At 53.6% G+C, this 14,673-nt stretch overlaps 1 protein-coding gene and 1 long non-coding RNA gene across 3 annotated transcripts in view; one reads left to right on the top strand and one right to left on the bottom strand.

Moving 5' to 3' along the window:
- Positions 1–274: 274 nt before the first annotated feature.
- The window catches only part of ADCY5 (adenylate cyclase 5), a 158,216-nt gene continuing 143,817 nt past the window's right edge, over positions 275–14,673 (bottom strand). For both annotated transcript variants that reach the window (XM_081571742.1, XM_081571743.1), the window contains 5 exons: positions 14,514–14,646; positions 8,520–8,783; positions 7,267–7,471; positions 4,323–4,447; positions 275–2,619 (listed from right to left, as the gene is read on the bottom strand). In XM_081571742.1, coding sequence (XP_081427868.1) covers positions 2,491–2,619; positions 4,323–4,447; positions 7,267–7,471; positions 8,520–8,783; positions 14,514–14,646 — 856 coding nt within the window. In that variant the 3' untranslated portion in view covers positions 275–2,490. The remainder of the gene's footprint in view (positions 2,620–4,322; positions 4,448–7,266; positions 7,472–8,519; positions 8,784–14,513; positions 14,647–14,673) is intronic.
- LOC145538888 (uncharacterized) lies at positions 1,111–6,135 on the top strand. The gene is made up of 4 exons (XR_014077310.1): positions 1,111–1,547; positions 1,917–3,008; positions 3,183–3,342; positions 3,778–6,135. It is a non-coding gene; the product is annotated as an uncharacterized LOC145538888 (long non-coding RNA).

The following is a 14,673-nucleotide window of genomic DNA, read 5'->3' as shown; positions in this document are numbered from 1 at the left end:
CTTCATTGATTGTTCCCTTGATCTCTCTCCATATCTCTCCATCCTGCAGCCTCCTGCACCCTGGCATGTCCAAGGTCACCAGTGTTCTCCCACCTGCTGCCACAATGACTGCAGTCTTTGGCTAACATTCTCACCACAGCAGTGCACTGTCCCCATTCAGAGGCGCTCTCTACCCTCTGAGATGTCCTCTGCAGGACCTGTCCTGCTCTGAGAGCACTGTTCTTCCCACTGGAAACAGGCCCACCGCCCAAGACGCAAATTAGACCAGGACACGTTACCAGTGAAAGTGTTTAATAGTTAAATTATTTAAATAGACTTTTCCATTTCCATGGGAAATCATAATTGTATTCATTTTTGCAAGAGCAGGGATAAAAAGAGTGCACACCCCTTGGAGGGAATGAAGAGCTAGCACTGCACGTGGTCACCAGTCACTGCCGGGATGGGAGGGAGGGGCCCCACAAGGCCAGGGAGGCCATGACCAACAGGGGAAACACTAGAGAAACCAGCACACACATTACTCAGGTTGGGAGCAAAATGAAAACCCAGCACCCCTGGCGGGCCGTATGGAGAGGTCAGGGACTCAAACACAACACCATGGAGAATGCTAGCCCCTTGCGACAGATGCAGGGGTGATGCAGAATTCAGAGGATGGAGCAGCAAAAGCACAGATAGACTAAGGCTGCCAGTGTTAGGCCCATAAGCTTTGCTTCTCAGAATTGTGTTTGATTGGGGTGGGAGGTGGTGTGTAGAAAGGGGAGGGCGGGGCTAGTGTCCACTGAGAGGTGGTGCAGGGGGGTGTCAAAGTAACGTTTTGCAGCTGGCATATAGCTGCCTCCTCACCTTCTTCAAGCTCACATAGGAGGTGAGAATAATGCTGCCCTGAGACAGAATGAAGAGATCTGGGTACAGGACCCAAGGATTCTGTTTGAATAAGGTCTCTATGACAGTATATCATTTTCCAAATGCCTCCCTCATAGGACATAAAAAACAGAAATTTTTCTTAGTGTATTTGACTGCTCCCACCCCCCCAAATGAAATCAGACAAAATGAAATTTCTGCTGGCTTTGGCCCATGGGTTGGCCTCCACTCTTTCCTCTGTCTGGTTTGTAGATGGACAGCAAAGCCCCCATCCTTTCCTTGCCTGAGGGATCATCTCCAGAGAGAGACGCCTACACCTTGGCCAGCATAGGAAGCCAGGCAGCCCAGCCTTCCCCACACCACCACACCAGCTGAGCTCTCAGGGCTGCAGGGGCCGCCTTTCTGCCTGAAGCAAAAGCTGACATCTCTGGGAGAGGAAGGGTGGAAGGAGGCCCTGCTGTCTGCCATGGGTTGAGGCTGCTTCCCTTGACTCCAGCTCGGCCTGAGATGGGAAAGAGGCTTTTGTTTTCTTTTTATTCTGTTTGCATTTTACTTTAGAGGTGACGAGTTTGTGTGTGTGTGAGAGAGAGACAGGGAGAAAGATGGGGTAACGTGCGCGTGCATCTTCCTGTATATGGAACCCCAAAAGGACACGCTCCCTGCTCTGGTTGGACCTGGGAAAATCTGAGGTGAGGGAAACAGGTGTCCTGAATGAGAACAGTTCCACAGCATAAACACACACACACATACACACACACACTCCAGTACATACATCGACATACATACAGTACAAATGAGCACAAACGCCCTGCTGTGCACAGCTGTTTTCTAATATAGAGAATTTACAAAATATAGAATTTGGTATATTTGTTAGATCTTCAAGGTTTTCAATAATACAAAATAAAAAATACAAAAAGACAAGTTGGGATCCCTGCCCTCCCCCCCGTGGCATCCTGGTTTGCTTGTGGGTCTCTTACACGCATACAACTAGCATAGTCTAAAGAAGGGCACAGAAACGTGTTTTGTTTTATTTAATAAATATTTTCTTTTTTTCTCAGAACCACCACTCCTTGCTCCGAGTCCTCTGGCCTCCCCCTCGCAGTTAGTTCTGCCCCCTCCAGGGGCACCGGCTGTGGGTTGTGGGAGGAGCCCGCCATGAAGGCCACGGTCCATCCAAAAGCCAGCACTCCTTCCGAGGCCTGCAGAGCCGCCGCTCGGTCTGAAGTGTAAAGGCTCACACAGAAAAGCAGCCCCGGGCCAGGGCCAGAGTGGCGCCGCCTCCCGCCCGCCGGAGGCCGAGCTCCGCGGCTCTGCGCCCAGACGGCCGGCTCCGCCGAGCCCGATCCCTCCTGCCGCTCCTCTACGGGCGCGCGGCAGCTCCCGTCAGTCAGAAAACTCGAGGTTCCGACCCATGTGGCGGCGCCTTCAATAGAGGGAGACATCTTTGGTCAGCTTGGTGCTCGCAGGACGCTGGCACCCCGGGCCTTGGACGGAGACCGCCAGCCCTCCCGCCCTCAAAGGCAGAGGCTGCTTCTGGAGTCAAAGTGGGAAATCTCAGGACGGCCTCGCGGGCTGGAGTGAGGCTTCCGCCGTGTCTCTGGAGGCCAGGCTGCCTGGCGTCCGCGGTGGCTGCTAACTGGGCGGGGGCCCTCCATTGAGGAAGTAGGTCATCATCTCGCCTTTGCCTTTGACCTTGACCACACCCCGGCACTCCAACTGGTACGTGTTGGCGGCCAGCACCTGGTACATGTCTGTGGTGACCTAAGAGGCAAAGAAGGAGAGAGGACAGGCCATCCATGACCTGACTGCCCCTGACTCGGAAGGGTGGGTGGCAGCCCCTCTGTGGGGCAGCTCCTCCAAGGAAGGGCCTCAGAACCGAGAAGTAGGCAGCACCCAATCCCGGCCAGGTGGGGTGGCCAGCCTCTCAACGTGCCTGTGGCCACGCACTGCCTATCGTCCTCCTCCACAATGAGAGAACCGCAGAAGCTGAGGGGAGCTCTCAGGCCCTCACAGCCCTCGGACTCCCCACAATCCGTGCCCAAGTGTTTTACCAAAGCCTCACTCCAGAACTTTCAGAAGGTTCTAGAAACTGGTTTTCCACCACAGACAGTTTGAGAACCACTGCTGATCTCATTTCATCTTCCTATGAGGTGAGAACTATGATCTCAGGCTCGGAAAACCTATGCCGCTTGCCTGAAGTCACGCAGCTGGTAAATGCTAGAGCCCAGATTCACTTCAGATTGTGCTGCCCGCCTCTGCTTTGGCTTTTGGAACAAAGAGGAGGACTCACAGGCAGTGTCAGTAATGACAGGACACTACTGCAGGGCGAAGGGCCAAGCAGAGGTGACAAGGGAGCAGTGAGACTAAAGCTTCACCACAGGGTGATCCAAGAGCCATTTCTGAGTATGGCCAGCACCCCTGCAGGGGCCCCCATCCACACCTGCTGTCCAGCCAGGGAGGAAGGGGCAGTACATTCTGTGAAAGGTAAGCCCTATGTAAAGGTAGGTGCCCTGCTGTGGGTCACTGACTGAGTCCCTCACATCTGTGTGTGTCGGGGGGTGGGGGGTGGGGGGTGGGGTTGAAACTCTGTAAACACTTCTCCTCTCTCTCTGTCTCTCCTCAGGACCCCCACTCCCACCTTTCTGTCCCACTCTCTTCTCCCCACCACACCCCCCACCCCCAGGATGGAGGTGAGAGGAGGCCATCTGGCCAGGCCCCTCAGGCAACACCCACAGGCCAGCCAGGGCTGTGCTGGGGTCAGTCCCTTTGTTCAGAGGCCCCACAAGGGAGTGAAGTTAGGGGATGGTTAAGCAGTGTCCATGTGAGCAAGGACCCTAAAAATGGCCCAGTTTGCACCTGGGAAAACTGAGACCAGGAAGGCTAACCAAGGTTCCACAGTTCAGGGCCTCTCTGTGTCAGATCAAGCAAAGCCTGAGAAAAACAAAGAAAAGCGGCTGAAGAGCACCAGCCTGCACAGGATGAAGAGACAAGAAAGTCTCCAGGTCTCTGGCCAGGCTCGTTGGCTGTTAAGACTGGTGGCGGGGGGGGCACCATCCAGGGACCAGTGGCCTTGTCTCGCTTTCAGAACCAAGCCCTGAGTGCTCTGAGCTCCATTTAGCAAATCCTGCTCCCTGCAGCCCCCTGCCTTGTGTCTGCTCTATGTGCCTGGCGGGTGGCGTTAGCACTGCTGGCTTGGCATGGGCAGCTGGCTGTGCCATTCCCCACAATTCCTCCTGTGGCCAGTAGAGGGCTTTGCGCAGGCTAGAAGATCTGTCCAAGGTACTGAGGGCCTGAAACACAGTTGTGTTCTCCAAGTTTCCACTGCATCAGAACCAACCACCCCATCTCCCTCAAATGCGGCTGCAGAAATTCTGACTAGGAACTGTGAGCAGTCTGCTGGAAGACCGCTTAACATCACACAGAGGTCCCCAAGTGGACATGGAGGTGGACGCTCCTGCACTCACCTGGATGCGGTCGGGCACACCGGTGCTGTCCATGCGGCTGGCCACATTCACCGTATTGCCCCAGATGTCGTACTGAGGCTTGCGGGCTCCGATCACGCCCGCCACCACAGGGCCAATATTGAGCCCTGCAGAGGACAGAAGTCAGAATTCTCATCAGGGTTCAGACCAACTCTTCCTGCCTGCCCTTGATACCATTCCTCCCTGATTATTGGCAGATTCTCCCCCTGACTCTTGGCTGGAAGACACCCAGGGTCCTTCTGGCTTGACGCTGTACCTAACCCCACAGCTGCCACTGCTCTGATCCTATCACATACTTGCTAACTCGAGACCACAGGAACGCATTCACATAGCCACTACTCCTGTGTCCTTGTCACCCAGGCAACACTCAGCTCCTGCAAATCCACCGCTAGACTGCCCTCTTTAAGGCTTCTAGTGACCGTTTCTATTTTCCAGTTGCCTTTCTTTAATCACCCTTCTCCTGGTGGCATTTAAGTTTCCACCTTTAATTCAGACTCAGCATACCAGACTCGCTTTGCTCCTCTGTTCCAGGGCTGCCACCACTCTCATTCTCAGAACCTGCCTCCTAACCCACTTCCCTGCCCAGTTTCTCTTCTCTTCAAGTAATTCACCCCCAGGTTTCTGCACCAGGGCGGTGATGCCACAGTGACTGACGCCGGGAAGTAATCTGCTGCATCCATGTGGACTCTCCCTCTCCATCTCTCTCCTCCACTTCTGCCCCAGTCTGTCTGCCTTCCTAGTCCTGCCCAAGACAACACTGAGCAGCCCTGCCCCTGAGCCTCTGCTGTGCTGGTCTCTACCTCAAATGCCCTTCCTCCTCTCCCAGCAAAGTCCTTCCCAGACACATCTGCCTCAACTAGCATTCTCTAGATATTTTCTGCCCCATCTCCAAGGCCCAGGGCACTCCCTCGTATTATATAAACTGTCTCTCATGATGGGCCTCATTAAGCCTAATTGTGGCTTAACTATTTCTTAGCGTGTGGCCACAAATACAGCAGAAGCTCCCACACATCCCCCTCGACCACTCACTAGATCAGAAATGTCATCAGTCCTCAAAACTCTTCCCTCCACCAGCCTCCTCTTTGGGTCCATCAAGCCACAGGTAGCTTTTTACCCTACATGCTATTCCCAGGCTGGGCTGTTGCCCTCACTGGTGACTGGGGAGCCATGCTCCCCAGGGAAGACATCCCGGCGTCTGTAGGGCAGGATCTACCACACAAGGCTCCCAGCTGCCTGCCCAGCTCCTTGTCTGCCTGCCACTCAATCCCCAGTCCTGGTCCAGCGCGGGAGCTGGGGCAGCTGCCAGAAACGTACATGCCAGGAGAGAAGTGCAGATCAGTGGAAGTGGGGAAGTGGAGTGAAAGGAAAACAAGGATGGCAACATCATGGGAAACCAGGGGTGATGTTTACACAGAAGCACAGACTGCTCACCAGTCAAAGCCCAACCCCCGCCAAGCTGTCTCTGGTCTGGCTGTCCAGCACCTGATGCAAAATGAAAACCTGGTCCAATCCGCAGGCATGTGCCTACCAGCCCGCACGGCCAGCTCCTCAGGGAAAGCCAGTTCCCAGCACTCAGGCCAGAACAAAAGATCTGCTGAGGACCTTCATGATCACAAACAATATTGACTTTTAAGAACCCATATTTCAGTTTAACGTGCTAATTTTGAGAACTGAAATACCAGTATCTTTGTTGGTGAATCACTGTTCCTTTTTTAAAAATTTGAAATCTGAATCATTTTTGGCCTGAAACATTTCTGGGAGGGAGCTGATAATACATTAAAATTTTGACAAAGGACTGCTCTTTCGGAAAGCATTCTTTATCTCCACCATCTCAAGAGGCAGAGAGCAGTGCTCGACAAAGCTGTTTCTTTTGAAAAAGTCACTCTTATTCTGAAAGCCTGGGTATCCTTGACAAGATAAGGAAGGACAAAACGAGCCACTGAGACACCTTGAACCTTATCAAGCAACACAGAGTTGTGTTTCTCAGATCGTTTAGTGGATGCAGTAGTGGAGCAAATAGGCAAGTGTGCTGATGTACATGGGTTTTCCCTGCACTATTCTTGCAGCTCTTCTGTAGAGTTGAAAAGTGTCAGAATAGAAGACTGGGGTAATAAACAACAAAAGGAATACAAAGATGTATAGCACAGGAAATATAGCCAATATTTTATAATAACTTTACTTGGAGTATAATCACTATGCTGTATACCCACAACTAATATTATATTGTAAATCAACTATACTTCAATTAAGAAATAAAATAATAAATACAAAAATTGAAAAAAATTATATAGGGTTTTGGTTCAAAGATTTTGTAAACAAGTCGAATATAGCTCTGCCTGTTTTGAAACTGGCCCAGGGACTCTGCTCAGAACTGCCCCCTCTCTCCTGCAGCAGCCCTGCCCCCAGATACCACAGCATCTGGGAAGCTCCTCAAAGCCACCCACCAAGGGCCAAAGCATTTGACAAAGAAGAAATACAAGGAAGATATGTGGACTCAACTTATCTCCAAATCCTCACCATTTCTTTCCCCAGTTTGTATAGATTAGAAGAACCTTCACATCACCTAGATCTTGCTCACACACACAGAAAACACTTAGAACTCAGCAATAACCCCTTTCTGAGTTCCAGTCTCTCCCATGGGGAACCCTGTGCCCTTGGCACACAGCATCCCCCACAAAGCCTCTCTGGTGGGCATAGTGAGTAGAAAAGGCAGGAATTGAGAAAAAGGGTGTCCCATGCTTACCACCATGCAGAGGAGGCACCTCTAGGCCCCAGGAGAACTCTGCTGTGTGATGGGTGCCAACCCCCACCCCTTGGGCAGGGACAAACTATAACGTCAGCCTCCTTGGACTGGGTCATGGAAGCAGGATGGGAGAGGGGGGTTGGGGAGCCCCTACAAGCCCTCAGCGCTCTGAGCCAGGCTCACCGATCTTCATCTGGAAGTTGTTGAAAGAGTGCTCGTTGATGTACTTCATTTGGTCCATCAACTTCATGGCGAAGTCGGCCAGGGCTTTGATGTGGGTCTTGCCCACCTTGTCATAGGTGGAGTCATTGAGGCCTGAGGCGGCCATGTAGGTGCTGCCGATGGTCTTGATCTTTTCCAGCTGCCTGAACCGGTCCTCACTAATGATCTGGGAAGAAGGAGGCCAAACCTGGGTCACCCCAAAGTTGGGTACTGAGGTCTGCAGGGGAGTGTAGCAGCACAGCCCCTCGTGTCTCCCCCGTTCACACAGAGGGGCCCATCTCTGTCACCAACTCAGTGTAAAGCCTCAGTGCTCCCCAACAGTCAGGCCTCCTCTAGCACTCACCCGCTGGCTGTCTAGAGGCTGTGGGCTATGAGCCCAGTCACATACAAGAGCCCCTGGGGCCAGGTCACAAGTCACCTCTGGGGCTCTTTTCCCTAATATGGATTGGCAGCCGCCTTTCCCTTTGCTGCCTAAGGTCCCCATCCCTCCCAGGGAAGCCTCCTAATTGTTGTCCAGCAGGCCACTCTTCTCCTATCTCCAGGACCTTCCAGAAGCCTGTCTACATCCATTTCAGCCAACTCCAGTAACCACGATGCCCCGGAGTCTCGGGGGCTGCTTCTGACACTGCCTGGTCCCAGCTCCACCATCTTGCTAGTGTTTGTGCTCCATGCCCCGGCCCCTGTATTCCTGCTGGGCTTATCCCTCTGACACTCACTACATGGTGAGCTCCTAGCACCGAGACTGCTCTACTGGGCACAGTATTCCTCAGGGCCTGGTACACACTAGGTACTCAACAAAGAAAATGTCTTTGTTTCTGCTTCTGCAGTTCAAGGCTTTGCAACTTGGTCCCACCTCCTCCTTTAGCCTGGGAATCCCTCCTCCCTTGGACTCTCTCAAACGCTTAGTCCCAGCCTGAGGCCCTGTCCAGCCCGAGGTGGCACAAGAGGAATGGCAGGTGATGGGGGTGGTTGGCGAGTCAGCCAGGCGGGGCCTTGATGGGGCAGCTGAGGCTGAAACCCCAGCTCTGCCGCTTACAGGCAGTGACCCAAGGCAAGACGCTTAATGTCTGTGAGTCTGTGCCTCCCCATTGAGACAAGGTGATGGGGAAGAAATACACACAGGCACCTGTGGCAGTGCCTGGGACACTGTCAGGGCTCCTGACATCTCCACTCACACTGGTGATAGGAAAGGGGGTGTTGGGGCCCAGCTGCACCTCGTCAAAGTCTGCGATGATCTCGTTGAGCAGCCGCAGGCACTCGACGCCCTCGTTGTTGGCCTCCAGTTCCACATAGAACTCGGAGAAGTTGGCGATGGAGGCGAACATGACGGCCACGCACTCACACGACTGATAGTAGAGCTCGTCGTTGCGCCGTTCGCGGGCCAGGAAGTGTGCGGCCACGTCCTTGGGCAGAATATTGTGCAGCAGCCGCCGGTTGTAGGCCTGCAGCTCCTCCATCTCCTCCTTCTCCTCTGTGGCCTGGGACAGAGGGCCCAGTCAGAGGGAGGGCAAGCAGCAGGCCGCTTAGAAAAAGGCAGTGCAGCCCACCTACGTGCCCACATGGGCCCAAGATTTCAGCAAGTGCCAGCTTTGCATCCTCACTGCTGTCTCTACTTCCAGGTTTTCTATAAAGAGCATCTATTACTTTGACCATCAGAAAAGAGAGCTCTGTAAGTGGCTAACTCTCCCCGCCTGCCTCTTGGAAAGCGACACCTATAAGAGCGTTGATCCTGAAGGAGAGACCCTGAGTGAAAACAGGTCCCAGAGGAGAAGCTGGACGGATCCTGTCTGCTCCAGATGAAAAGGAGGCAGGAGGGTAAAAGGATGGTTCAAACCCAAACCCACACGGCCCTCTAGCCACCCAAGTGCTCCTCGATGGTCCATTTTCCTCTTCGTATAAGGAAACGCACACAGAAAAGCAATTTGATAAAAATCACTTTAGCACACTGAATGCAGGGAAACCTGCTCAGAGCCCTGCCTGGTCTCCCTGGTTCCCCTAGGACCAGAGGGTGCAGGTGCCCCAGGATAACAGGACAGCTCAGAGCCCTCAGGTCAAGAGGCCAACAGTGGCCCACATGCTGAAGCACAGAGGTAGTCCTGCACTTCGGTGTGCAAGGAGCCAGCTGACCAGAGTGTTCAAGGGGCACAAGGGTCCAGAAGGGGGTTCTGCTTGCTTCCTCCCCTCAACAGCAAACAGTATGGTCCCTTGAATGGGGGCAAGCAACACTGCAGGTAAGGCAGGCAGATAGGCAGGCCAAGCATCATTAGCAGGGCTGTTTAAAAGATCTAGCCAGCCTTCTTGGGCCTTCCTTAACTAAACATGGAGGCCTTTCTATTCACTGCAGCTAGAACGTCCAAAAAGGCCAGGACTATTTCTCAGGGTCTGGAGTCTCCAGGTGGGCAGTGGCTGCCCACGGGGAAGGAGCTGCTACACCCATCAAGGCTGCAGGTCTGGCTCCAAGGGGGAAGGAGAAAGCTGAGGGACGAGGTGAGAGGACCCACTTCATTCTTGGGATGGGTGGGTCACACCCAAGGAAGCTCCTGAACCCTCAGATGCCAGGGGGGCACATGCTATCTTCCTGCCATGTGGCTCCTGTGGGGTGGGACACTTTGACCACCCCCCTCCCCTAAATTGGGCTTCCCTGGTGGCTCAGTGGTAAAGAACCATGCAAAGCAGGAGATGCAGGTTCTATCCCTGGGTCGGGAAGATCCCCTGGAGAAGGGAATGGCAACCCACTCCAGTATGCTGGCCTGAAAAATCCCATGGACAGAGGAGCCTGGTGGGCTACAGTCTATGGGATCACAAAAACAGACACGACCTTGAGACTAAACAACAACAACAATTCCCATAAATAAGGGCCTTCTGCTCCTGCTCTGGAACAGGTGTGCCAAGGGAGAAGGCTGGTGTGGGAGTCCCTCTCCTTTTCCCTGCTGTCCCCGCAGAGGGGCCCCAGCTGCTTTGAAGATGCACCAGGCTGCCCCCACTCCTGCCCCTACCACCCATGGAGACCACACGCCTGGGGACCCAGGAGCACCTCAGCTCCTCTGATCAGCCCACAGGTGGCAGGAATGCTTTCCCAGAGAGCATCTGCCCAGAGTGTCAGGCAGTGGAGGCTGAGGGTGGGGACGCTGGGAGCACAGCTGCTGCTGGGAACAGAAGCCAAGCACAGAGGCGCTGGTCAGGTGCACCTGCCACCTCTGGGAACTCTGCCCAAGATGTGTTGGGCAGTTGCCAGCACAGCCAGCTGCTTCTAGGGCTGGGATCTGCTCAGGCAGGATGGCTCAGGGGTTCACAGGTGTTTGCTGGTCCTAATAAGGTCAAGGCTATGGGAGGAGATAAGAGTGGGCTCTCCTGAGGACCAAGGCCCAGTGGAGGGGGCCATGCAGGTGTGTGTCTTGTGCAGGTGCTTCAGGGGAGCTAAGGACCCCAGGCTCCCCACCTCCCTGTCAGCACCATACCCACCCACCATGACCACAGATCCAACAGCTAAATGGGCTGCTAGGTGAGACTGGGGGCGGGGCAAGGACCATCACTCATCCATCCCAAGGACCTGTGTTCAGGTTATTATTTACCCCTCCCCAAAGCCCTGGAGGACAATGCGAGACGGAAGGATGTGGGAACATCATGAGATGCTTCAGTAGAGACAGGCTGACACAGCTGGCAGGTAGAGACACACTCACCCCCACACTCACATACACGTGCATGTTTTCAAAATGGGGAGTGGTCAGCCACTTCTTTTTCAATTTTCCCTTCCTTCCCAGCCTTGTGCAGAGTGCTTGTGCCTGAGGAAGGACGTGATCAGAGGAAGGAGTGCCACATGTGGGGTGTTCAGCAAGGAAGCAGGGTGGTGAGGCGGGGAGAGGGCATGGTGGGGCAGAGAAGGGGGCTGGGGTGGTGGGGAGGTCAGTTCCATTGAACAAATGAGTAAATATGTGAAAGAAATAGAAGGGGAAGTTCTCACTGCAAGAGATAATATTTGAATGCATGGAAGGAGGAAGGCTAGAAAGAAGCCTGAGGTATTCCATTGGGAATGGGGGTATTGCTACCAACTCATGGTTTTAAATATCAACTGACAGTTACTGCGGTAGTATCCATTCATATGTATGTGTATATGTGTGTATTTTCTATATAATTACATACATTTCCTAGCTTTTCCACAGAGAGGACCTAGAACAATGAGCACACTGGGTGCCCTGATCTGGGTTTCTAAACACCATTCTCCATGAAAAACAATTGGGGCGCTTTGAAGGGAAAGTACATGATGAGCCCCAGACATCATCTTGTGCCAGAAAGTAAAAAAATGCTCAAAGAATGATGGAGACGTGTCAAAGAACATAGAAGCCAACCTGAAGATACACTGACCAAAGCCAGGACACGTGAAACACTAAAATAAATAATGAGAGGAGCAGAGTATAAGCTCCACTGAATTCAATAGGAATCTATGAGTGTAGGCTGATGTAGATAAATGAATGAAGTAAGTAAGAGGAAGATAAGGAAAGCTCTGGGCTTCCCTGGTGGCTCAGATGGTAAAGAGTCCCCCTGCAATACAGGACACCTGGGTTGGATCCCTGGATCAGGAAAATCCCCTGAAGAAGGAAATGGCAACCCACTCCAGTATTCTTGCCTGGAAAATTCCATGGACAGAGCAGCCTGGTGGGCTACAGTTCATGGGGTTGCAAAGAGTTAGACCTGACTGAGCAACTAACACACACAAGGAAAGCTCTGCCTCAAAGGAGAATGTCGATTAACAAATGTAGAAGGGGGACTTCCCTGGTGGTCCAGTGGTTAAGAATCTACCTTGCAATGGCAGGGGACATGGGTTCAACTCCTGGAACTAAGTAAGATCCCACATGCTGTGGAGCAACTAAGTCCATACACCGCACCTACAACAAAAGATCCTGCGTGCCGCAACTAAGACCCAATGCAGCCAAATAAATAAATTAATTAAAAAAAAAAAAAAGCAAATGCAGAAGGAATGACAGACATAGGTCATCACACCTGGCAGGCAGGAGTCAGTGATGGATGCTGAGACTGCTGGGTGAGGTTTGCTGAGAATCAGAATATTGGTGTCATGCCAGAGTATCTTTCCACAAAATGCTAATAGGGTACAAAAGGGAAGATGGGGACCTGACAGTGGAGAAATCTGGCAGATGCCCACTTGAGAGGGTGATCAAGATTAATGTCGCCAGGGGTAGGACAGGCTAACACAGAGGAATCCTCAAGGTGATGCTCTGAGAAGTGCCTAATCAGTGTCACTTCCAAGGTTTTCCTCCCAGAAGGCGGGGCCCGAGTCTGGACACAGGAAACATCAAGGACCCCAGACTGAGAGTTACAGAACAAGGACCTCTTTAAGACTGACAAACCGAGAGGCAAAGACAAGAAACATAATGACTAAATGCACAGGGTACCTTGGATGGGGTCCTGGGCCAGAACTGGGACAGTTGACCAAACACGAATGGTTCAGTGAGTGGATATATTGTGGGTGGACTGTGTTGATTTCCTGTCTGGGGTTTGCATGGGAATAATGCAGAGAGTGTCCTTGCTTTGGGGAGGTAGACACTGGGGAACTGTGCGGGTGGATTGGGGCATCGTGTCAGAAAAGAGAGGGTGATGGAGCAAATGCAGAAAAATGGTTGGGGAATCTGATGAAGTTCTTTACACTGTTCTTTTAACTTTTCTGTAAGTTTTAAAATAATTTTTTACAACTTTCTCCCATAAAAGCAGATGAAACCTGGTGGGAGGCTCCGTTTGACCCTGTACCCTCACGAGCTGGACAGGGTCCAGAGGTGGGGGGTGAAGGGGCAGTCAGTCACAAGAAGTGGAGTGGCATGCTCCCCCTCCCTGGCCTCCACCCCTTTCTCGGGGTCTTTGCAATACAACTGAGTCACACAGCAGCAACCACCTTGGGAGAGGCTTTCAGAGGGCTCATGGGGGAGGTGGGGGGTGCAAGCAGAGGAATGGAGGGAAATTGGCTTCAAGCTCCAGAGAGTCTGGTCAGCCCCCAGGGGAGAGCTGGTGGCCTCCCGGGAGCTTCCCCAAGAAGAGGGGCATGAGCCAGCGGGGAGGAGGCTGGGAGGCCGCTCCCTGAGAAGAGAAGATGCAGCCTCACAGTGGGTACCCCTGAGGCCCCTCCCGACCCAGGGCTTAGGAGGAGCATTCTGCAGGAAAACATGCTTCCTCAGCCTCAAGGCATTCCCACTGGAGACCTCAGTGGGGACCTCAGCAAGACCTCACACAAAATTCCCAATAGCAGAGGCAGCTAGATGCCTCCACTTTCGCTCAGCAGCCAGTGAAAATCAAGGCTTCCTGCCCTGGCCCGAAGACTTGAATCTCGATGATACTGGGAAGCTGAGGATGGAGGAAGCCTAAGCAAGCTACAGATGAGCTGGAGAAGTGGTCTGCACACAGGAGTCAGGCCAGAGGAGGCAAAGGGGCCAGGCTAAGCTATGCCTTACAAGCGGCTGGGTGGGAGCAACAGGTCTGAGCCCCACCCCTACTCCTATCTAAAGCCAGGCTTTCTCACAGGTCCTGGGCACCCTCTCCTGCACCTTTCGAGGTGGTCCAGCAGGTAGTAAGTGGCCACACAGAGGCTTCCGCTAGCACCTGGAGCACGCTGTGCATGGCCCAGCATCACCGCCTCCTCCAGGTGGACATAGTCAGCATGCAGGGCACAGAACCTGGACAGCAGCGTGCTGGTTAGATTTCAGCTCCACCAGGGCACCCAGCACCCAGCACCTCTGCCCCTGCGTGGGCCACTGCTCATCAAAGCCAGGACATAGCCACCTGGCTGGACTTCCTGTCAACAATCTTTGATGTCCCTTCCAGCTGTCTTCCCCTGGAGGAGGCTTCAAGTCCCGTTCTGGTCACGTCGAGCCCTGCTCAGATGCCTCTGGTGCCAGCTCCCGCACTCAGGCCTCTGAGGCCCCAGAACTGCACACCCCCTGCTCCCCTCCTCTCCCTCTGCCTGTCCATCAGGGTCCCAGCACTGGGCACTGTTGAGGGTGGGTTTGCCTGGAGCTCTGCGGTTTGGCGTCTTGGCCCCAGAGAGCAGGGGACAGACTCACCAGGACACAAGGTACCAGGCAATTGGGACGAGGCCTGAGCAGGACACCTCATCAGTGCAGAACCCAGGCCCAGCCCAGCCCAGAAAGTGCCCAGAGGCCTGGATACCTCCTCCCGCCCCCCTGCCCCAGCCCCTGGCCACCCACCTGAAGTTTCCAGAGGAAGTCGAGGCGGGCGGTGGACTCCACCTGCTGGGCGTGCAGGTACAGGGCCAGCACAAAGACGGAGATGATGATGGGCGTCACCACCTTCAGCGCCACCTTGGTTGGGTGCTCAGGGCTGCAGGCAGGAGGCAGAGGCCCCATG

The sequence above is a fragment of the Giraffa tippelskirchi genome, chromosome 2, assembly GCF_054371585.1.
Source record: "Giraffa tippelskirchi isolate mGirTip1 chromosome 2, T2T-mGirTip1v1.2.pri, whole genome shotgun sequence".
NCBI lineage: Eukaryota > Metazoa > Chordata > Mammalia > Artiodactyla > Giraffidae > Giraffa > Giraffa tippelskirchi.
Note: the sequence above shows the minus strand (reverse complement) of the source record. Positions and strands in the feature narration are given on the sequence as shown.